The 24,231-nt window shown below is 43.9% G+C and overlaps 2 protein-coding genes and 1 non-coding gene across 3 annotated transcripts in view; 2 read left to right on the top strand and 1 right to left on the bottom strand.

Annotated features, from left to right (window-relative positions):
- Positions 1-22,286, top strand: part of Nup210l (nucleoporin 210 like) — a 117,204-nt gene extending 94,918 nt beyond the window's left edge. Inside the window, exons 32-40 of the mRNA XM_021157946.3 lie at positions 1,335-1,552; positions 6,649-6,785; positions 9,054-9,177; positions 10,805-10,954; positions 12,580-12,827; positions 16,481-16,682; positions 20,446-20,550; positions 22,026-22,100; positions 22,186-22,286. Of these exons, the coding sequence (XP_021013605.1) occupies positions 1,335-1,552; positions 6,649-6,785; positions 9,054-9,177; positions 10,805-10,954; positions 12,580-12,827; positions 16,481-16,682; positions 20,446-20,550; positions 22,026-22,100; positions 22,186-22,286 (1,360 nt within the window). The remainder of the gene's footprint in view (positions 1-1,334; positions 1,553-6,648; positions 6,786-9,053; positions 9,178-10,804; positions 10,955-12,579; positions 12,828-16,480; positions 16,683-20,445; positions 20,551-22,025; positions 22,101-22,185) is intronic.
- On the top strand, positions 7,491-7,594 carry LOC147005595 (U6 spliceosomal RNA). The gene has a single exon (XR_015046799.1). It is a non-coding gene; the product is annotated as a U6 spliceosomal RNA (small nuclear RNA).
- A 581-nt stretch (positions 22,287-22,867) lies between the features above and the next one.
- On the bottom strand, positions 22,868-23,924 carry Rps27 (ribosomal protein S27). The gene is made up of 4 exons (XM_021158002.3): positions 23,876-23,924; positions 23,459-23,567; positions 23,205-23,315; positions 22,868-23,020 (listed from the first exon to the last, which is right to left on the bottom strand). The coding sequence occupies exons 1-4, from the start codon at positions 23,879-23,881 to the stop codon at positions 22,992-22,994; spliced, it is 255 nt and encodes an 84-aa protein (XP_021013661.1). The 5' UTR covers positions 23,882-23,924; the 3' UTR covers positions 22,868-22,991.
- Positions 23,925-24,231: the final 307 nt, after the last annotated feature.

Raw genomic sequence — 24,231 nt, 5'->3', positions numbered from 1 at the left:
ACACAGGAGGATTGCCATGAGATAAGGCAGTTCAAATTGGCTCGAGAGATGGCTCAGCAGCTCAGAGTGCTTACGGTACTTGCAGAGAACTGAATTCAGTTCCCTAGCATCCACAGCAGGAAAGTCCCAACCACATGTAACTCCAGTTCCAGGGGATCCAATGTTCTCTTCAGCCTCTGTGTGTGGCCACACACACACACACACAAATATAAAGGTATTTTTGAGAGAATATTGTCAGCCCTTGTTTCAAAAACAAAACAATGCTGTTAATTAAGAAAGTGTGGAGTAGGTTTTGAATCTTCAAGTGTTAATTAACAAAATGTACACAAGGAACTACCTGTTATTATCGAGAGCCTCTCAGTGTATTCCTTCTTGGAGCCCCTCACACTCAGGAATTGTTTCTTGTTGTCCCTAATAAATCTTTCATTTAAAATAAAATAGACAGCTTGACTCAAGCCAGATGTTATGACACTCTCATAATCCCAGCACATTTCTTGGGAGATGGAGGCAGGAGGATCAGGAATACTGTGATATTCTCAACTACACAGGAGTTTGAGGCTAGCCTATACTATATGAAACTGTCTCAAAACAATACAAAAAAAAAGTTTTATTGTGACAAGATGTGGTGTTGAAAACCTTTAATCCCAGCATTCAGGAGGCAGAAGCAGGCAGATCTCTGTGAGCCCGAAGCCAGCCTGATTTGGATAGCAAGTTCCAGGACAGCTGGGGCCGCATAGTGAGACCCTGTCTTTAAAAACAAAACAAAGAACCTTTATTAGCAAGAGCCAAGTGTGTCTTTAATCCCAGCACTTAGGTAGCCCATACCCACAATCCTAGAATTTGGGAGGTGGAGGCAGGAGGATCAAAAATTTGAGGTCATCCTGAGCTACATACAGGATCAAGGAGAGCCTGGATTACCTGAGACCCTCTCTCAATGAGGTGGCTCAGCAAGGTACTGGCTGCCAAGCCTGATGACCTAAGTTCAATTTCCAGGTCCCACATAGTGAAAGGACAGAATACCCTAAAAATTGTCCTCTGACTATCATATATGCACCCATCACATACAGAGAGACAATTAATAAGAACTTTGAAACAAACTTATGGTAGGTTCTCTCCCCTTGATCTTTTCCTCTGTAGTATCTCTCTATAGGAATTGTTCATCTGTTTGGGACAGGATCTTGCTTCGTAGTTCTGGCTAGCCTGGTATTCACTATATACACCAAACTGCTTTCTGCTGGCAGCTGGGCCTTCTGCCTGCTGGCCCAACATCCCGTCCCTCAATGGATGCTCAGCTGCTCTTTTCTGACACTTCTGCCTTTCGTGTCTGCTTTCAGAGATGACTTGCTGCTTATTGGACCAGGAAACAGAAACTATACATATATGGCCCAGGCTGTGAATAAAGGGGTGACAGTTGTGGGGCTTTGGGACCAAAGACATCCTGGCATGGCAGATTACATCCCTGTTGCTGTAGAACATGCCATTGAGCCAGACACCAAGCTTATCTTTGTTGGAGATGTCATCTGCTTCAGCACTCAGCTTGTCAATCAGCATGGTGGGTATATGTCTCCTTAACCACAAGCAGAGGACAGTTCTGTTGAGTGGGGTGGTGCACACCTTCATTCCCAGCACTAGGGAGGCAGAGGAAGGTGGGTCTCTGTGAGTTTGAGGCCAGTCTGATCTGTATAACCAGTTCCAGATTGGCTAGGGCTATATAATGAGACCCTGTCCCTCCAGTACCCCAAAAAGCATTTATTTATTTTGTTTCTAATGACATTTATGTATTTGTGTGTGGGGACAAGAACAAGTTGGGGGACTTGGACCCCAGGGATTGGACTCAGGTTAGTGGCAGGAGCCCTTGCCTGCTGAGCTATCTGATGGTTTAGAGCATTTCATTATTGGGCATTCTAGCTGAATGACCATTTTTCTCAATAACCAATTGAAGTTGACTAGTAGCACTTATCAGCTGTCTACTGAACACAACTTTATATTCTATAATGTAGATAATCTGGGGTACTTTGTGCTCATCTCATCTTCTGAAGGAAGGTAAGTAACTTCTAGGTTAAAATTAATAAAAGTGCCAGGCATGGTGGCACACACCTTTGATCCCTGAACTCAGGAGGCAAAGGTAGGCGGATCTCTATGAGTTCAAGGCCACTCTGGTCTACAAAGTGAATTCCAGTACAGCCAAAGCTACACAAAGAAATCCTGTCTCTAAAAACTAAATAAAATAAAATAAAAATATAAAAGCTGGGGGCTGGTGAGATGGCTCAGTGGGGAAGAGCACCCGACTGCTCTTCCGAAGGTCCAGAGTTCAAATCCCAGCAACCACATGGTGGCTCACAACCATCTGTAATGAGATCTGACTCCCTCTTCTGGAGTGTCTGAAGACAGCTACATTGTACTTACATGTAATAAATAAATAAATCTTTAAAAAAAAAAAATAAAAGCTGGAATAGCGATAGCTCCATGATTAAGAGCACTTTTTTTTTTTAAAGAGCACTTCTTATTCTTAATAGGACCTGAGTTCAATTCCCCGTGCCCACATGGTGGCTCACAACCATCTGTAACTCCTTCCTCCAACCTCCATTGGAAACAGGCATATATGTAGTGTACATATGTGCATGTAGGCAAAACATTCATATACAAAATTTAAAAGTATACAAATATTTAAAATTATAATAATAAAAGAAAAAAATCAATGGGGTTTTAGTTTTGGAAACCAAGTACACACACACACACACACACACACACTGTTCTATGAGGCAACAAGCAAGGCAAGCACTAATCCAATGTCTGATCGATTACTGTGGTAAGTTTATGGAGCCCGAGTTCGTGCTTGCACTCATTGGATGTGTGGTGTATATGGCTCAGCACACATGTGAAGGTCAGAGGACAACTTGGTGGGGTTGGTTTTTCCTTCCACAGGGGCCTCAGGGATCAAATTCAGGTCATGAGGCTTGCACAGCAAGCACTTGCACTATCCTAGCCAAACCATTTGCTCACCCTAAACTATCTTGACCTGCGAAACATGTCTACTGCAAGGAAGTTCTAGTAAGTTCAATAAAAATGATAGAAAATTATTCCTTGGGTTCAATCCCTAGCATCCAAAAATAAAAAGTAAATCTCTCCTTGGCTAGGAAATGTTAATTTTTTGGCTTTACAGACAGTATATCTGAAAGTGGTACGTATTGTCACAAGTCATCTGTTGTGGAGCACTGTTCTCTAAGCATACAGCCATCGTTTGCATCAGAGCAGTGGGACTCCTAGGAGACCCCTACGTCAGACTTTTTCATTGGAACGTTGCCTCATTAGAAGAAAGTGCTAGAGGGGGACATTGGAGCCTCACCCTTGGAACCTCACAGTTAGTTGTTTGTAATTCTGCCCTAATTGCATACAGCCTCCTAGTCTTAGGAGGTGCTAAAGTACAGACATAGTGCCAAAGGCTCACTGGGGGAGGGACCACATCTGTGCAGCTACATTAGTAGCTGCAAATCCCAAGTAGGATTTTGATTTGTTTAGTCACTGGTGTCCTAGAAGAGGAGAGCAAACAGTTATCTGTGACTTCCCAGGAAAGAGTTCCTGTAGACATCCTTGTCTGACTGACTGGATGGTGTAGAGCTTTGGCTTTGGCCTCTTATAGTGAGAATTTTGGTTTCTTTGAAAAACACAAAAATATGATAGGAGTATATTTTCATTGTATCCCAGGCATGGGCTATGGTGCTGGTTCAGATTGTCCATAGCAGCTGACTATGGTTTGCCTTGTGCTCTAGCAAGGGTGTGATTTTGCCAGTGGCAAATAGTTTCTGCAATTGAGTGACATTTGGAATTCTGGGAACTTTTCAGAGGGTAATAAGTGATAGAGCCCTAGCAGGGCGTGGTGGCGCACGCCTTTAATCCCAGCACTTGGGAGGCAGAGGCAGGCTGATTTCTGAGTTCGAGGCCAGCCTGGTCTACAAAGTGAGTGCCAGGACAGCCAGGGCTACACAGAGAAACCCTGTCTCGAAAAACCAAAAAAAAAAAAAAAAAAGTGATAGAGCCCCAAGAGGTAGAGGAGGGGTTGTTGGTTGTTGGTTGTTGATTGCTGGTTGTTGGTTGTTGGTTGTTGATTGCTGGTTGTTGGTTGCTGGTTGTTGGTTGCTGGTTGGTTGCTGCTGGCCAGGGTTTGTTAAGTAGTTATGCACAAAGAAGAAAAAAGAAATCAGAAATCCTGACAGTGAAGATCAGCAGGAAATAGTCTAATGATAACATTGCCCCCTTTCCCCTCTACCCTTTTTTCTCTACCTAGTGTTAGGGGGGGTGGGTTAAAAGGTAGAAAAAGAGGTGTAGAGAGGTAGAAGAAAAAAGAACCCACAAAGTAGCAAAGACAGCTCCAGACTCTTTTCTGGGACTATGCAGAGTTCAGCATGCAAACAGCACTGGATTTGACTCTAACATGCACTGCATGCTTTATACCAGTATCAAAGCTAGCTTTTATCACCAAGGTCAAATTATCCAGCCTTGGAGGTGACCTGCAATGACCTGCAGTGGATAATCTTAGCCTGTGAGCTAAGCTTGCTTCAGAGTCAGTAATAAAAATTATAATTCCACAATTGGATGAAACAAATGTTATTTAACACTTATGAGTGGGGGTAGGGCATGGGTGGAGGTGTCATGATGCACTTCTGAAGCCCAGAGGACAACTTTCAAAAGTTTTCTCTTCTCTGCCACCGTGAGGGTCCTGAAAGTTAACTCAGGTCATCAGGCTTCATAGCAAGTTCCTTTTCCTTCTGAGCTGGCCCCAACAGCAAGGCTTTTTAGTTGGGTTTGTGCCAGAACCACCCTTCAGTTTTGCCTTCTGGAATTTTGAAAGACAGCTAAGTCCATACTACAAAGGATAAGGAAGCAGAGGCCTACAATCAGGATTAGAAATCCAGTCAGTGTCAGGTGTAGTGGTGCATGCCTTTAATCCCAGGATTTGGGAGTCAAAGGTAGGCAGATCTTTGCATGTTCAAGGCCACACCTGGTCTACATACCAAGTTTAGGATAGCCAAGGATACACAATAAGACCCTACCTCAAAAGAGAAAATGGGGATGGAGAGATGGCTCAGCAGTTAAGAGCACCCCGGTTCAGTTTGAAGGGATTCATGCTAGCCTGAACAAAGCAAATGTGACTCTGGTAGGCCTTGTCCTTCTCTCCCATTCCTTCTGCTTTGAAATAAATAAATAAATTAATTAATTAATTAATAAAAATAAAAGGCTGTTAGATTGCATTACTAAAGCTAGCCACCAAGGTCTATTCCCTTATTTGGACATTTCCTCTTCCTAAGGCTGACTACCAAGGTCCAGCTATAAAATTATTGAAGTTCAACAATCAAAAGCCCTCTTTAGGTAACCTAATTCACATGCCCAATTAAAATTAGACACATCATCCTAACAAGGGGTTTCTTCCCCTTTTACCTTATAAGCTGCCATTTATCTATGGGCCACATCTGTCTCCTCTCTATCCAGAGGCAGTCCTTTGTCCCCACCAAAAAAAAAAAAAATCCCTTCCCCTCTTCCTTCCCCCTTTCCTTCTATTCCCTGCCCTCTGTCTCTCTAAGACAAATATATCTCCTTTGTTCTGAGAATTTACTTGGTCTTAAGGTGTCTTGAGCCAATAAGAGAGGTTTCCAACATGGTGGCTCACAAGCATCCATAACTGGGATTCCAGGGAATCTATTACCATCTTCTGTTGATTTTTTTGTTTTGTGTTTTGTTTTTGGTTTTGGTTCAGTTTGGTTTGGTTTGGTTTTGGCTGTTTTGTTTTGTTTGCCAAGAGTTTTCTGTGTAGCCCTAGCCCTCCTAGAACACTCTCTCTGTGAACCAGCTGGCTTCGAACTCAGAGAGCTACCTGCTTCCAGAATGCTAGGATTTGGGATTAAAGGCGTATACTACCATACCCAAAAATGCCGTCTTCTGATCTCTGAGGGCACCAGCCATGTGTGGTACACAGACATACATGCAGGTAGTACATATACATACAGACACATAAAAAGTTTTTTAAAAATTAAAAGCTGGACATGATAACATATGCCTTTAATCTCAGCACTCAGGAGGCAGAGGCAGGCAGATCTCTTGAGTTCAAGGCTAGCCTAGTCTAAAGACCAAATTCAAGGACAGCCAAACCTATACAGAGAAACCCTGTCTCAAAAATAAACAAACCAACAAATAAGCAAGCAAGAACAACAACAACAAAAAATATTTGGAATATAACTTAACCTTTGGCATTCTTTTGCCACTGTGCAATTTAAACCAAATTAAACCAATCCTGCCTCCTGCCTCCTGCCTCCTACCAGTCTGCATTTTGTCACCTTTGTCACCTTTATCCTGTTGACATGAGCTCAAAGCAAATTCATGCTTAGCAAGATCTAATGAAGGTTTAATGCAGTTTCCCTTTTTTCTAAAGTCAGTTAAGATTGTTCACCTCACTAGCTCATGTTATTCTGAGGGCAGTAAGTAGATTATGTTCTGCTGGCATGATATAGGAAGGGGAATCTGACATTCAGAAAGCTACCCACATTCTTTAAAACAGAGTGTTCTTGCATGTCTCTTGATTGAGACTTTGAATAAAGTAGTTTATGAATTTACACTGAAAATTGCAGCCAAGCACTTTCTCTGGTCTCTTCCCAGGTGAGCCTGGGGTGTGGATGATTTCTACCAACAATATTGTACAGACAGACACGGTCACTGGAGTAGGAGTGGCTAGGAGCCCAGGAACTGCAACAATTTTTCATGACATCCCTGGAGTTGTGAAAACGTTTCGAGAGGTACTGCGAATTGCACCACAGCTCAAGATACTAGAGCGATGGTGCATTTATTCACTATACATGCAGAAAATATCCTAGGATGGAAGTGCATTTGCTAACAGACACCAAAACAGTCAGTGAGCTGGGAAAACATTGCAGAGATAGAGAGAGCACTCACTAGCACACACAAGGCCCTCGCTTCCATACCCCACCTAAAAACAAAACAAAAAAGCAATTCTTGGGGCTGGTGAGATGGCTCAGCGGGTAAGAGCACCCGACTGCTCTTCCAAAGGTCCTTAGTTCAAATCCCAGCAACCACATGGTGGCTCACAACCATCCGTAACGAGATCTGACTCCCTCTTCTGGTGTGTCTGAAGACAGCTACAGTGTACTTACATATAATAAATAAATAAATCTTTAAAAAAAAAAAAAAAAAAAAAAGCAATTCTTATTAATAGCAGTTAGAATTCTTCCCAGAACTATGACTAATATGATTTCTGTTCTAAGAGATCACTATGAGTGTTTGACTCAGGGTGCATATTCTAAAATTGGATTGAGGGCTGGAGAGATGACTCTGGGGTTAAAAGCACTGGCTGCTCTTCCAGAGGTCCTGAGCTCAATTCCCAGCAACCACATGATAGCCCACAACCTATAATGGGATCCTATGCCCTCTTCTGGTGCACATGAGGACAGCGACAGTGTACTCACAAACATAAAATAAATAAATTTAAAAAAATTAAAAATAAATAAAATTGGATCTATAAAAGAGAGGGTTAGCATGGCCCCTGCACAAGGAGGACACACAAATTTGTGAAGCATTCCATATTTGTATGGGGGGAGGGGATGGAACACCATGAGGACTGGAGATAGCTCAGTAGGTAACCCAGAACCAATGGGAAAAGCCAGATGTGGGGATGCTCATCTGTAACCCAGCACTCCTACTGTGAGACGAGGGGGGGGGGGCGGGGGGGGGGGCGGCAGAGACAGGAAATCTGTCTGATGCTTTCTTAGTAGCAGAAACAAGAGAGCCCCTGCCTCAAAACAAGGAGGACAGAGTGAACTAACTCTGGAAAAGTTGCCCCTGAACTCCCACAGACATGCCAGGGCATGCATGCACTCACAGACATGCCATGGCATGCATGCACCCACGCTCCCACATGTAAACTTCCACAGACATGCCAGGGCATGCATGCACCCACGCTCCCACATGTAAACTTCCACAGACATGCCAGGGCATGCATGCACCCACGCTCCCACATGTAAACTTCCACAGACATGCCAGGGCATGCATGCACCCACGTTCCCACATGTAAAGTTCCACAGACATGCCAGGGCATGCATGCACCCACGCTCCCACATGTAAACTTCCACAGACTTGCCAGGGCATGCATGCACCCACGCTCCCACATGTAAACTTCCACAGACATGCCAGGGCATGCATGCACCCACGTTCCCACATGTAAAGTTCCACAGACATGCCAGGGCATGCATGCACCCACGCTCCCACATGTAAACTTCCACAGACATGCCATGGCATGCATGCACCCACGCTCCCACATGTAAACTTCCACAGACATGCCATGGCATGCATGCACCCACGCTCCCACATGTAAAGTTCCACAGACATGCCAGGGCATGCATGCACCCACGTTCCCACATGTAAACTTCCACAGACATGCCATGGCATGCATGCACCCACGCTCCCACATGTAAACTCCCACAGACATGCCAGGGCATGCATGCACCCACGCTCCCACATATTAAATAAACCTTAAATGGATGATCGTGAGTGTGGTTCTACGTGTCTGTAATCCCAGCATGCAGGAGGCTGAGGCAAGATCGATGAAACTAGAATTCAAGGAAAATCTTGGCTACACAGTGAGGTCCAGGCCATCTTGGGCTACACTGTAAGACCCTGTCTCAAATTAAATAAGACTATTTCTTCTGGGGATGTAGCTCAGTTAGTGGAGTGCTTAACTAACGTACATGAAGTCCTGGGTTCTAGTTCCACCACATAAGTCAGGTGTGCCTGTAATCCCAGTACTGGGGATGTGGAGGTAGAGGCTGGAAGATCAGAAATTCAAGGTCATCCTAGGCTATCAAGGGAGATGCATGCTAGCCTGGGATACATGAGAGCATGTCTCAAAATAAAATAATAATAAACAGATTTTGTGTTTCTCAGATACATCAGAATGCCAATTTTGTACTTGTATGAAATAGATACTTTTGGCTGAAATAAGTACAAGGTAACAATGGAGGGGACCTGATTTTCCTTTCGTTTGCTGACAGGTAGTAGTCAATGCATCATCAAGATTGACACTCAGCTATGACCTGAAGACTTACCTCACCAATACCCCCAATGCAACTGTATTCAAACTCTTCATCAGCACAGGCAGAAATGTCAACCTCAAAGGTAAGGAGTTTCTCCACAGGCCACTTGGTTATGTCCATCTCCCTTATCTTCCCTCACTCATTTTACTCCTTTGGATTAATATGTTGCCTTTTATTGGCTATGCTTAGTAGTAAATATCTGTGATGCTAGCATGTGCAAAGCTAAGACATGGACTAGAGAGATGGCTTAGAGGTTAAGAGCAATGGCTACTCTCCCAGAGGACACAGGCTTAATTCCCTGCTACATGGCAGCTCACAACCGTCTGTAACTCCAGCTCAAGGGGTCTGACACCCTCATAGAGACATACACGTGGATAAATACAAATGCACATAAAATTTTTAAAAAATCTTAGGGGCTGGTGAGATGGCTCAGTGGGTAAGAGCACCCGACTGCTCTTCCGAAGGTCTGAAGTTCAAATCCCAGAAACCACATGGTGACTCACAACCACCCGTAATGAGATCTGATGCCCTCTTCTGGTGTGTCTGAAGACAGCTATAGTGTACTTACATATAATAAATAAATAAATCTAAAAAATAAATAAATAAATAAGTAAAAAATAAAAAATAAAAAAATCTTAGGCAGGTAAAGAGATGGCTCCACAGTTAAAAGCACTGGCTGCTTTTCCAGAGGACCTAGGCTCAATTCCCAGAACTCACATGGCAGTTTACAACTGTCTGTAACCCATGGAATCTGACATCCTTACCCAGATATAAATAAAAATAAATAAATCATTTTTGTTAAATCTTTAAAAAGAGAGAGAAGGCCAGGCAGTGGTGGCACATGCCTGTAATCCCAGCACTTGGGAGGCAGAGGCAGGCGGATTTCTGAGTTTGAGGTCAGCCTGGTCTACAGAGTGAGTTCCAGGACAGCCAGGACTACACAGAGAAATCCTGTTTCCAAAAACCAAAATAATAAATAAATAAATAATAATAATAATAAATAAAAAGAGAGAGAAGCTAAGACACAAGCATTGCAGCATGTTCAAGGCCACCCTGACCTATAGCAAGATCCTATCTCACAAATGAAAACAAAAAATTTCATCTTACTTCAAAACTGCTTGCAATTTTTATAAAGATTTTTATTAAATCGTGTGTAGGTATGTGGGTATGTGCACATGAATGTAGGTGGCCTCAGTGGCCAAACACCTTACATGGGTGCTTGTAGCTGGTCTTTGCTACTTTGTGGGTTCTTCTGTTTCCCACCCTTGATCCCCCACTACCCTAGTTTCACCCTCTATCATTACATAACAGAGAAATAAGGAGAGAGGAAGGAGAAATGTCTGAATCTAATTTCTTTCCTTTTGTTTCTTCTTTGAGCATGACTAGTAACAAACCTAAACTCTCGCCCCTAAATGGTCACACTCATCCGTTCCACCTCTTGGGGCCCTAGCATTTATATTCCCTCTGAAAAGTTCCCATAATTCCAAATGTCACACAGTCGCAGAAACTATCTGCAGCTAGCAAATCTGCGCCTCTGCTAAAGCACGAGGCAAATCATAGTCAGCTGCTGGGAAGCAGCCCCATATTCCAGGTGTGGGCCTGGGGTTAACACCTGGGAAAACACTTTCTTATACTATTTTTGTGCACATGATTTGCCTCATGCTTTTTCCCTGATGCTAACAGTTATTTAACTCTTCTCTGCTTCTTAGGATCCTGTACCCCAAGTCAGGCTTTGGCTGTTGAAAAAGTTCTTCTTCCCGAGACCCTCATGCTATGCCATGTGCAGTTCAGCAATACTTTACTAGACATTCCAGCAAGTAAGGTCTTTCACATCCATTCGGAATTCAGTGTGGAGAAAGGTAGGGTCCTGTTTCTACACCTGCCACCCTCCTGTTGAACTATATTTGTGTTTTCTCAATCTCTAGAGCTTTTCTCAACCCACTGAACAAAAGGTTGTATTTTTTGTTTTGTTTTGTTTTGAGGTGTCATGTATCTCTGGCTGGCCTTAAACAAGAGTGACCTCTGATTGATGGTCACCTCCAGAGAGCTAGGATTGTAAACTGTGCTACCATGTCCAGTCTATACACTGCTGAGGATTAACCCTAGAGCTTTCTGCACGCCAAGCAAACTCCAACCGAGCTGTATCCCCTATTCAACAAACTTTCATTAATGCATTCCACCTAAAACATGCTGTTTTACTATCTATAACTTACTTTTTGGTTTGTCTTGATTTGTTTTTTGTTTTTTGTTTTTTGAGACAAGGTCTCTCTATGTGGCCCTGAATGGCCTGAAACATATTATGGCCTGGCTTTAGACTCACAGAGATCCACTAGGCTCTGCTTCCTGAGGGCTGAGATAAAAGGCATATACCATCATGTCCAGGCTTAGTTTTCAACATGTAGCACAGTATTTGAATATTCCAAATGAATGTCATTAACAAGAAATAGAGGGTAACGTTCAGATGGCTTGATATAATTGAACTAACACAAAACGAGAGGATTTAGCTAGGCCTTATATAAACCTGTAATCCAGTACCTGGAAGGCTGAGGGACGTGGATCACAAAATGAAGACTAGTCTACGGGGTTAGTTCAAATTTACGTGGGCAATCTAGTGAGCCTGTGTTCAAAATAAAATAAAAAGGTGGCTGAGAATGCAGTGGGAGAGTGATCACCTGGCATGTGGTGGGTCCGAGTACAGTATTGTAAACAAAATGTGTGTGTGTGTGTGTGTGTACTTGGTGGAGGAGGGGAGAAGGGGAGAGAAGAAGAGCAAGGCCGAGAGGAGGAGGAGGGAGGCATAAGCAGGATCATGTACCATCTGAGCTCTTGAATTGAGCCCTCTCGGCTTGAATGGTATGGGTAATGAAGCAGCACTAAAAGGTTCATTCAGAAACCTGCTGGACACTGAATAGATCTTTAGAAAGTTCCAGAACAAGATGCAGATGGAATGGCTCCTTAACTCTATGCACTAGACCAGCAGCCTAGTCCATAGAGCAGTAGCAAGATCACTCTTAAAAAGGTTTAGTCTCCTCAGCACGTTCGTTATACCTGCTTGTGCCATACTGTTTAATTGTTTTTAAAGATCTATTTATTTTATATTGTTTTAATTGTTTTTAAAGATCTATTTATTTTATATACACTGTTGCTCTCTTCAGATATATCAGAAGAGGGCATCAGATCCCATTACAGATGGTTGTGAGCCACCATGTGGCTGCTGGGAATTGAACTCAGGACCTCTGGAAGAGCAGATGGTGCTCTTAACCACTGAGCCATCTCTCCAGTCCCCATACTGTTTAATATTTGCTGAGTGTTGACTTGAGTCCAGCTGCAGCTTCTCCCAAGGACAGTTTCCTTTTCTCTTGTTTGTTCTCCATAGTACTCATTAGTGTATCAGAAATGAATGCTCAAACCATTCTTCTCCCTTACCCTAACTTGTTTATCTCAGTAGAGCCTTTGGGCCTTCCTGCTAAGTCTTTCTTTTCAGGGGTCTATGTCTGCCTAATCAAGGTTCGACAGGAGTCCGAGGAGCTGCGCCAAGTGCTCAGTGTGGCAGACACCTCAGTCTATGGGTGGGCAACTCTGGTCAGTGAACGTGGCAAGAATGGCATGCAAAGAATCCTCATTCCTTTCATCCCTGGCTTTTACATGAACCAGTCAGAGTTCGTTCTTGGCCACAAAGACACTGGGGAGCTAAGAATCCTGGGAGTGGAAAGAGTTCTTGAGAGCCTAGAGGTAAGTGAGACCCAACAGTACTGGGGACAGAGATTTGTTGCCTTTTTCCCAAAAAATTCTCATTACTAGGACAGGTTAGATGGTCTTGAAGGTCCTGAGTTCAAATCCCAGCAACCACATGGTGGCTTACAATCATCCAAATGTGATCTGATACCCTCTTCTGGTGTGTCTGAAGACAGCTATAGTGTACTTGCATATAATAAATACATAAATCTTTTAGGCCAGAGAGAGAAGAAACAGTGTACTTGTATATACATATATAATAAATAAATCTTTAAAAAAAAAAAGATTCTCATTACCTTAGGCTAGCAGTAAAATCTTCACATGGTCAAGATTGGCCTCAAAATTCTGATCCTCCTGCCTCTACTTCCCAAGTGCTGCAAATAAGATGTGTGCTACTCTACAGATTTTAGGCAATGATGGGAACTGAACTCAGGACGATGGGCATGCAGCAAGCCCATGTACTTTACCAACTAAACATCCTTAGTCCTCAGTTTGTTCTGCTTTTAAGACACAGTGTACACCAGGCTACTCTCAAACTGTGTACCTCCTTGGATTCCAGACCTCCTGTCTCTACCTCCCAAGCACTGGGATTGCTAAACATGAACTACCACGTGTGACTGAGAGACAAGAGATTTGAAAAAGATTTTTCATTCTCATTCCAAGGGTAAAAATGTTCTGGGTAACCTACTATTGGAGCTGGAGAAATTGCACAGCAGTTAGGAACTCAGGCTGTTCTTGAAGAGGAACTGAGTTTGGTTTCTAGAAATCACATCATAAGGGCTTACAAACTCCACTTCAGGGAACCTGGTGCCCTCTTCTGGCCTCTCTGAGCACCTTGTATGTGTACAAGCACACATACAGACATACAAATAAACTTTTTAAACTGCTATTAGAGAATCTTTAAAATACTTTGAGATAAGTTTTATTAAAGATTTATTTTATGCATGAGTACACTGTAGCTGTACAGACGGTTGTGAGCCTTCATGTGGTTGCTGGAAATTGATTTTAGGACCTCTGCTTGCTCTGGTCAACCCTGCTTGTTCAGGCCCAAAGATTTATTATAAGTACACTGTAGCTGTCTTCAGACACACCAGAAGAGGGCGTCATTACGGATGGTTGTGAGCCACCATGTGGTTGCTGGGATTTGAACTCAGCACCTTTGGAAGAGCAGTCATAATAATGCTGCTTTTGTTTTTTAATGACTTTAATATACATTGGTGTTTTGCCTGTGTATATGTCTGTGTGAAGGTGTCAGAACCCCTGAAACTGGAGTTAGTGTGCTGCCATTTGGGTGCTGGGAATTCGACCTGGAGAGCACCTAATGCGCTTAGCTGCTGAGTCATCTCAATAGCCATATAAATGGCGACTTTTTGTTTGTTTTTTGAGACAAGGTTTCTCTGTATAGCCCTGGCTGTGTCCTGGAACTCACTCTGTAGACCAGGCTGGCCTCGAACTCAGAAATCCGCCTGCCTCTGCTTCTCAAGTGCTGGGATTAAAGGCATGCACCACCACTGCCCGGCATAAATGCTACTTTAAAAACAATCTTTAGACTTCCAGTCTAAAGGCATGTATGGTGTCATGAGCCTATAAATCTCAGCACCCAAGAGGCTAGTAAAGCAGGACTGCTGGGAGATCCAGACCAGCCTGGGCTACATAAAACCAACTCCAAAAACATTCCCACTTAAAAACTACAGTCCTTGTGATGTAGTGCATCCCTAGCACCCTACCTAGTGCTAGTCCCATCACTCAGAAGTAGAGGCAAAAGAATCAGAAGCCCAGAGTTAGTCACCCTTAGCTTCAAAGGAAATTAAAAAACTTATATAGCCTGGGCTATATAAAATGTTCTAGCCTTTTAGCTTACATCATTTTATTCTTTTGTATACACAAAAGTCTTTCTCAATCGATCACTCGTGTGTGGTGTGTGTGTGCGTGCCATTTGTTGTTTGAAACAAGATTTGTGTATGTAACCTTGCCTGTCTGAGAACTCAAGAGATCATCTTGCCTGTCCCTCACCCCCCACTCCTCACTCTCTCATGCTGGAATTAAAGGTGTGTGTGTTCACATTCTCAGCTCACCACATTTTAAGACAAGGAATATCCCTGGCTGCCCTGGAATTAACACATGTACCTCCCTCTACTCTAGACTATGGGGATCAAATGCATGGCCCCACACCCACCTCCACCCTATTTTTTTCTTAAAACATTATATATTTGTGTAGGAGTACATAGGCATGTGTGTGGAGACCAGAAGAGGGTCTGGGTGTCCTTGTCTATTACCTCCAGCTATATTTTCTTTCTAAACACATTTTATTACATTTTTATTTATGCCACACAGAACATACCGAGGTCAGAGAATAATTTGGTAGGAGTCATTTTTCTTTGAACTCATATCCTCGGGCTTGGAGTGGGGCGTAGTGGCGCACACCTGTAATCTTAGCACTTGGGAGGCAGAGGCAGGTGGATTTCTGAGTTCGAGGCCAGCCTGGTCTACAAAGTGAGTTCCAGGACAGCCAGGGCTATACAGAGAAACCCTGTCTGGAAAAAAAAAAAAAATTAAAAATATCCTCGAGCTTGGAAACAGGCACACTTACCTGAGCCACCTCATAGGTCTACTGACTAGAAATGAGCAAAAGCCCCCCAAAACCTCCCTGGCCATACATCCCACAGAACTGGGGTAACTGATATACATGGGATTGTTACCTAAGTGATGGGATGTAAACCCCAGTCCTTATGACTTTGTAACCACTGGGCCTTCTCTCTAGCCCCCCTTCACCTTTTGTTTTTATTGAGACAGGATCTTCCTCCTGGAGCTTGCTATGTGCTATGCAGACCAGGCTGGCCTCGAACTCCTTTTTGCGTCCAGAGTGGTAGGATTAAAGGCATGCACTAAGATGCCACCTTAACCTGATTCAGGGATCCTCCTGTCTGGGCCTCCCAAGAGCTAGCTTTTTTTTGTTGTTTTGTTGTTTTGTTTTTTTCAAGACAGGGTTTCTCTGTGTAGATCTGGCTGTCCTGGAACTCACTTTGTAGACCAGGCTGGCCTCGAACTCAGAAATCCGCCTGCCTCTGCCTCCTGAGTGCTGGGATTAAAGGTGTGCGCCACCATGCCCGGCTTTATAGAGCTAGCTTTTATTTCAAGCATGGCTTCTCTGCCTTGCCCTGGCTATCTGAACTTACCATGTCGTTACTTCAAACTGCCTGTCTCTGCTGAGACTTGCATGCTCTGTGACTATCTCAGTCTGCTTTGTTAAATAAGTGACGGGGATTTAATACATGTCCTCATGCTTGCAAAGCAAGAACTATTCTGTCCCTTTTTTTTTTTTTTTTTAAAGATTTATTTATTTATTACATGTAAGTACACTGTAGCTGTCTTCAGACACTCCAGAAGAGGGCGCCAGATCTCGTTACGGATGGTTGTTAGCCACCATGTGGTTGCTGGGATTAGAACTCTGGACCTTCGGAAGAGCAGTCAGGTGCTCTTACCCACTGAGCCATCTCACCAGCCCTATTCTGTCCCTTTTTAAATACATCCACAGTGGTGAAAAAGCTAATGACTTACTGGCTGGCTAGCTGAATCTTGAAAATTCTTGTACTAACAGAGACAACACTAATTTGTCTTCTTTCAAACAAGTATTTTATCCTTTCTCCCAGGTCTTCCACAGCTCCCCCTTTCTGGCAGTGTCTGGCCATAAGCACTCAATGCTCCCGACAGGCCTAACTGTCTACCTAGTAAGAATAATCAACTTCACTGCCTTCCAGCAGATATCATCCCCTGCTTTCATTAATGTGTCCTGTGCACTGACCAATCAACAAGAAGCTGTGATAGTCAGAGCAAAAGATGCATCTGGTGCAGGTGAGCTCTGGGGACTTTGTTGTTGTTTTTTCAAGACAGGGTTTCTCTGTGTAGCCCTGGCTGTCCTGGAACTCATTCTGGCTGGCCTCGAACTCCCAAGAGATCTGCCTGCCTCTGCCTCCCAAGTGCTGAGATTAAAGGCGTGTGCAACCACGCCCGGCTTTCTGGGGACTTTTTAAGATTTATTTTATGTATGTGTATGTGATCTTCATGCACACTAGAAGGCATCAAATCCCACTACAGATGGTTGCGAACCACCATCTAATTGCTGGGAATTGGACTCAAAGAGCAGCCAGTGCTCTTAACTACAGAGCCATCTCTCCAGCACCACTGGGAACGAATTTTAATCCACATGGGAAAGAAAATGTATTATTCACAATGGACCTTCTGCTCTAGAGGTTGAGTTTCACTAAGCTTTGGCAAGTCTAGAACTGAACTCATGCTCGGATCTCTGGCTCCCTAGTCTACACTGCTTTCCCAGGTTTTCATAAAGACAAGGTCTCACCCTGAACTTGCAGCTCCTGTAGCCATGTTCCTAAGGACCTACACATCCCGAATGCTGCAACTTTGGGTATACTCAGACCTTTTTATTATTATTGTGTATTCCAGGAGATGGACTTTAATTCTGAATATAGGAAGGTAGGATGACCTTTGACTTCTCATCTTCCCCACCTTTTATGATACAGGGCAGTCATTGTACCAACTGATCTACACTGTCATCCTCAAATGTATTTTATACTTAGGCTGAGCATGGTGACCCTGATGGCCCAAAGCGGTAACCCCAGCATTTGTAAGATAACGTCAACTTAATTTGGACGTCAACTTATCAATGCAGCCTTGCCAGGTAGAAGCAGCTATAACATTCAACCCATCTTCAGCTCATTAAGTCATGTGAGCACATCTGATCCACACCAAACATTAAAATGTCCAGAAATCGGGCTGGTGAGATGGCTCAGTGGGTAAGAGCACCCGACTGCTCTTTCGAAGGTCCAGAGTTCAAATCCCAGCAACCACATGGTGGCTCACAACCATCCACAACGAGATCTGGCGCCCTCTTCTGGAGTGTCTGAAGACAGCTACAGTGTACTTACATATAATAAATAAAATCTTAAAAAAAAAAAAAAAAAAAAAAAAATCCAGAAATCAAGTGTTAGGTAGGTCACCATACATGTGCTTAGGCAATGCTACAATATTCTGCTCAAATTTTATTTGGTCCTTGACCCAGAAAATATTTATATAAACAGCAACATATGGTAAGAGGTAACTGTAGGATTTGTTGTTCATGTGTGGGTATATACACTGAGTGTGAATGGAAACAGTCAACCTTCAGTGTGCCATGCCCCAGGCACCTAGACTGGCAGTTTCTCACTGGCCTGGAAGTAGACAGGTTTGCCTCTGCCTAGGATCACAAGCAGGTATGCAATTGGAATGTAACAGGAACCACGGGGGCCTGTGGGTACATAACACTCCAGTCTTAGTTTGGCAGGGGTGGCGTATGCCTTTAATCCCAGCACTAGGGAGGCACAGGCCTTAAACAAATCCAGCGCACCAAGCATGTTGGCACATCCCTTTATCCCAGTAGGCAGGAGGAAGAGACAGGCAGATCTGAATTCAAGGCCAGCCTGCTCTACAGAACAAGTTGAGGGCAGACAGATCTGTTACACAGATAAACCCTGTCTCAAAAAAAACCCTTGTCTGTAAAGTAATCCAGGTAGTGTTTGCATAGTGTATGCAAAGCCCTGGGTACATTGCCTAGCACCCCAGATAACTGGCTAAAGTCTATGTCTATAATCCCAACACTGGAGGTCATTCCTGGCTACATGGCAATCTAGCATACGTAAGTGTGCATGGAGGGGAGGGAGGGTGCACACCACCGTACTGTAAAACGTTCTCTAGACACAGCTTGAAGATAAATAAGAACAGAGTCAGAACCTGAATCAGCAGGCTGGCAGGATGGCACTTGTCCTGTGAGTCTACCGACTAAGCCTAGAAAGTCCTGACTTTCATGTATGTACCATGGTACCAGCATGCCAATTAGAAATATAAACTAAATCTGCACAAAGCCACAAGTTTGAAGGTTCAAGTTTTTTTTTTGTTTGTGGTGTTTTTTTTGGTTTTTCGAGACAAGGTTTCTCTGTGTAGCCCTGGCTGTCCTGGAACTCACTCTGTAGACCAGGCTGGCCTCAAACTCAGAAATCCACCTGCCTCTGCCTCCCAAGTGCTGGGATTAAAGGCGTGCGCCACCACCATGCCTGGCGGGGTTTCAGGTTTACAAGTTTTCAAGCAGCAGACTTTGACTTGGGAGGACACAAGATCCCCACACTCCTGAACCAAAAAAACAAAAGGACAAGATGTCATCTTAAAGCCTCAATTTTCTTTTTTTTTTTTAATTTTTAATATTTTTATTACATATTTTCCTCAATTACATTTCCAATGCTATCCCAAAAGTCCCCCATAGCGCCCCCCACTTCCCTACCCACCCATTCCCATTCTTTTGGCCCTGGCATTCCCCTATATTGGGGCATATAAAGTTTGCAAGTCCAATGGGCCTCTCTTTCCATTGATGGCCGACTAGGTCATCTTTCGATACATATGCAGCTAGAGACAAGAGCTCCGGGGTTCTGGTTAGTACATCATGTTGTTCCAACAATAGGGTTGCAGATCCCTTTAGCTCCTTGGGTACTTTCTCTAGCTTCTCCATTGGGAGCCCTGTGATACATCCAATAGCTGACTGTGAACATCCACTACTGTGTTTGCTAGGCCCCGGCATCGTCTCACAAGAGACAGCTATATTTGGGTCCTTTCAGCAAAATCTTGCTAGTGTATGCAATGGTGTCAGCGTTTAGAAGCTGATTATGGGATGGATCCCTGGATACGGCAGTCTCTAAATGGTCCATCCTTTCATCACAGCTACGAACTTTGTCTCTGTAACTCCTTCCCTGGGTGTTTTGTTCCCAATTCTAAGGTGCACAGTGTCCACACTTTGGTCTTCATTCTTCTTGAGTTTCATGCGTTTAGCAAATTGTATCTTATATCTTGGGTATCCTAAGTTTTGGGCTAATATCCACTTATCAGTGAATACATATTGTGAGTTCTTTTGTGATTGTGTTACTTCACTCAAGATGATGCCCTCCAGGTCCATCCATTTGGCTAGGAAATTTTTTTTCAGTATTTTTTAGGGCTGGAGAGATGGCTCACAACCATCTGTAATGGGATCTGAAGCCTTCTTCTGGTGAGTCTGAAGACAGTGACAGTGTATTCACATAATTTTTTTCTTTTTAAATAAAGCAATCTTTTTTTTTCCGCCCCTGCCCCTAAAGCAATCTTTTAAAATATTTAATGTATGTAAGTACACTGTCTTCAGGCATACCAAAAAGGGGCATTGGACCCCATTACAGATGGTTGTGAGCCCGCATGTGGTTGCTGGGAATTGAACTCAGGACCTCTGGAAGAGCAGTCAGTGCTCTTAACTGCTGAGCCATCTCTCCAGCCCAAGCCTTAAGTTTCTAAGAGCTGCAATTTGAATTCCATTTGCAGGGCAGCAGGGGATCTGAGACAGTATCTTCTGATCCTCCCTGGTGTGGGGTCACAGGGAAGCACCAGCACCAGTCCTCTGGTTTTCTCAGACAGGGTATTAAGACCTACCTATATGCTAGGATTACAGATACATGCCAATATTCTTAAGCCTTTTAGGACGTTTTCAAAGACACCTATTCTGGATGTTACTGTAATCATCCCATTATGTCCCATTATGGCAATGCAGATCACTGTGAAGACTCGGGTGTCTTCAAGAACTTCTTCGGTTCTTACCAGATCCTCCTCTTTACCCTCTTTGCTGTGCTGGCATCAACTTCTTTCATCTTTCTAGGTAAGGAGTATGCGTGTATACTTCTGTTTGTTTGCTTGCTTTGGTTTTGAGACAGGGTGTTTTTTTTTTCTTTTGGTTTTTTCGAGACAGGGTTTCTCTCTGTGTAGCCCCGGCTGTCCTGGAACTCACTCTGTAGACCAGGCTAGCCTCAAAATCAGAAATCCGTGCACCACCCACTACCCGGCACGTGTATAAACCAAAAGACTTTCATAAACCAAAGATAAAAATTAGCTGTTTATCACAACTAATTCATGACATGTAGATTAGATGTCAACTTGCAGGGTGTGGCACACGCCTTTAATCCCACCTTACAGAACAACCAAGGATACACACAAACTGTCTTGAAAAAATAGTATAGCCGGGCGTGGTGGCGCACGCCTTTAATCCCAGCACTCGGGAGGCAGAGGCAGGCGAATTTCTGAGTTCGAGGCCAGCCTGGTCTACAAAGTGAGTGCCAGGACAGCCAGGGCTACACAGAAAAACCCTGTCTCGAAAAACCAAAAAAAAAAAAAAGAAAAAAAAAAAAGAAAAAATAGTATAAGCGCTGGAGAGATGGCTCAGCAGTTAAGAGCACTGAACTCTTCCAGAGGACCTAGGCTTAAATCCCCAGCACCCACATGGCAGTTCACTTCTCTCTATAACTCCCAAGATCTAACACCCTCACATAGATGCATTAAACTAATGCACATAAAATAACCAGTATCACTATTGCCCACACAAGTATTTTTAGCCAAAGGCTGTAAGAAAAATCCACCTAAGGGGAACATTTGTATTCTTCAATAACTGGGAAGAAGCTGAATCCAGACCCCACCAGAATTATAAAAAATTCAAGCATTCAAGAGCATTTCCACTGGATCTACCTATGCACCTCCTATAACCATGTCTGGATTACTTAGGACCTATAGCACATACTGCAAACATACTGTACTTGTCCTCATACTGTATTTGTACTGGGTAGGTAACTCTAAGTGTCAGCATACAGGGCTGTTTTTTAGAGGTAGACTGACTGAAAGCATTCCAAGCATTCCTTTTATACTAACAGTTAAACCTCATTTTATTTAAAAACTTTTCTTACAGCCGGGTGTGGTGGTGCACGCCTTTAATCCCAGCACTCAGAGGCAGGCACATCTGAGTTCGAGGCCAGCGTGGTCTACAGAGAAACCCTGTCTCCAAAAAACCAAAAAGAAAACAAAACAAACAACAACAAAAAAACCTTTTCTTACAATGACTTGCTTGGGTTAGGGGAGAAGGTAGCACAACCATGTCCTGACAAGTGTGGGAGTCAGACAACTTGGAGAAAAAACTCCCCTTCTACCATGTAGGTCTTGGGGATTTAAGACAGGCTTGTTGTCAAGTGTCTGTGGCTCAATCTTCTTGCTGGCCCTTAAATCTCACTTCTGAATGGACCGTAGTCTTTGAGGCCTTTCTGCAAGCGAAATCACATAAACCCTTTTTGTGGCATTTCCTTTTTCCAGCATACAATGCCTTCCTGAACAAGGTACAGACTATTCCAGTTGTTTATGTGCCAACAATAGGAACAACGCAGCCAGGTAAAGACCAGCCCTCATTCGCAAGCTCAGTTATGTCCCTCTCACTCATTTACCTTGATTGCCTTGCTTTTTTTTTTCCTCCTAGGTTCTTACACGGCTACATGTTCCCCCCCTCACTTCCTGAGCTCACGGCCACCACTAGTGCAGAGTCGGCTACAACACTGGTTATGGAGTATAAAACACTAACCTAATAGCTTCCCTCTAACTGTAAAGGACTGGAGATGCCTAATCCTGCACAAGTTTAGTAGCTAACTACAAAACTAAACCTCCAGATCTAGTTTGTAGTAAGTATAAATAAAAGCTCCTAAGTGGTTAAGTAATGTGTGTAAAGATTACATTTCTGAGGCTGGATTCCCAAAGCCCTGGGTGTCTGTCTGTTCCTAGCACCACAAAACCTGCAACAGCAGTGCACACCTACAACTCCATCACTTGACAGGGATCCTGTCACATACACTTGAAGCTACCTAAGGCCATCTCAACAATACACAGAAAAACAGTAACCCTCTGCTTCTCAGGCGCTGGGATTAAAGCAGCCTGGGTACCATTATTCCCTAAATAAAGACAGTCCCCACTGTCACACACCTTTGTATGACACAATGTTTCCAATAACCATTGCTAAAAGTTACTACCAGAAAGACATTAGAACCGGAAGCCCAATTATACACTATCACCAGTTTTAAACCATGGTCTAAGATTTATACAGTGAATCTAGATAAAAATGCCCCCAATGGACTCTGGGTGTTTGGCCACTTACTTGACCCCAAAGGGACCACTCTTCTGTTTGCCCTGGGATACGTGAGGCACCACTTGCTACCAGTTAAACAAGACAAACATTATATATCCAAAACGTGTTTATTGGGAAGGTTCCCACTCATCTTCAATCAGGGGCTTTCAGTGCTGCTTCCTCCTGAAGGAGCATCCTGGAAGAAAAAGATGCAAATGTTACTTCTGCCTGTCTCTGACCCTGCCTCATCTGCAGAGCGCTAAATCTTCCTAACAGGAGGGAGGGCAGCTGGCTTTACTAGCCTGAAGCCTTGCATTCTACTCAGCCTTTCACCTTAGGATCCCAAAGCCAAATAAAACCCCAACACTGAGACCACTCACCTTCTGTCAGCCTTGCTTTTCCACCTGTAGGCTGACAGAGGACAGTGGAGCAGCCAACACACAAGACTACCGTTTGTGCATGGCTAAAGACCGTGGTGATTTTATAGCATCCTGGTTAAAAAGAAAAAAAGAGAAGAAAAACGTTAACTTCTTTTATTCCTCTCCAAGTTACTTCTAAACTCGTAATAAAATCAAAAATTAAGTTACAACCATTTTTACTATTTTTCCCAAACAGCTGAAAACCACTTCCTTACCTGGGCATTTCACGTCCATAAAGTAGGAATTGGGGCTCTGCACCAGGCGCTTTTTCTTGTGTTTCCTCTTCTCCTCTTCTGGAGAGGGATGAAGGAGATCCTTTGCGAGCTAAGAGGGGCAGAAATGCAGAGACTTAGAAGGTAATGGAGGAAAGAGATGATGGGAAAGAGCCCCCACTGGCACACACCGAGGAGAACTCGCCCCTCGCCGCCCCTGGTGTCTGCGTAGCTGGGCCGCCATCTTATCTCCTCTCCGCTCGCGTCTACGCGGCTGGCCCGTGGGCCGCCGCGGCTCTGGTTACTGTCCTAAGAGACGCAGAGCGCACATGTGGACCCTGTACGATCCGCAATTAGCGCAAGAGAACAGTGCGGACCCAAGAGCGAGTTCTCTGCTGAAACCTGGACCAAGGAACTCACAGGCATGTTCTCGTAGGGAGGTCGTCACCGCCGGAAAGGAGCGAAAGCGGAAATCCTGTTCCTTATATCCGATACGGGACAGGAAGTGACGAGCCGTGTTGCTTCGCCATCTTCGGAAGGTCTTCTACTCTGTTCGAATGCAACGGAATGCCCGTTGACTGCCATTTGTAGAAGGTCCGTAAAGGCTCCTCGCGTCGCGGGCGCGTAGCCATGGTGAGAGAGTTAGCTTCTATTTTGAGTTCAGAATTTAGGTTCTGTGGCGAGAAAAATGGATACTTTTTACATTTCCGACTACGCTTTGACAGCTGGAGTGTAATGGGAACAGCACAGGTGAACACCAGCGAGGAGCTTTATCC

This window comes from Mus caroli, unplaced genomic scaffold (genome assembly GCF_978045245.1).
Source record: "Mus caroli unplaced genomic scaffold, Mus_caroli_1 scaffold_3, whole genome shotgun sequence".
Taxonomy (NCBI): Eukaryota; Metazoa; Chordata; class Mammalia; order Rodentia; family Muridae; genus Mus; species Mus caroli.
Note: the sequence above shows the minus strand (reverse complement) of the source record. Positions and strands in the feature narration are given on the sequence as shown.

Excerpts from the sequence above, each read along its gene's own strand:
- Rps27 (XM_021158002.3), bottom strand. Across the intron at positions 23,316-23,458 it reads TATGGACGTGAAATGCCCAG|GATGCTATAAAATCACCACG; the intron begins GTAAGGAAGTGG and ends CTTTTTAACCAG. Across the intron at positions 23,021-23,204 it reads AAAAGCAAGGCTGACAGAAG|GATGCTCCTTCAGGAGGAAG; the intron begins GTGAGTGGTCTC and ends TTTTTCTTCCAG.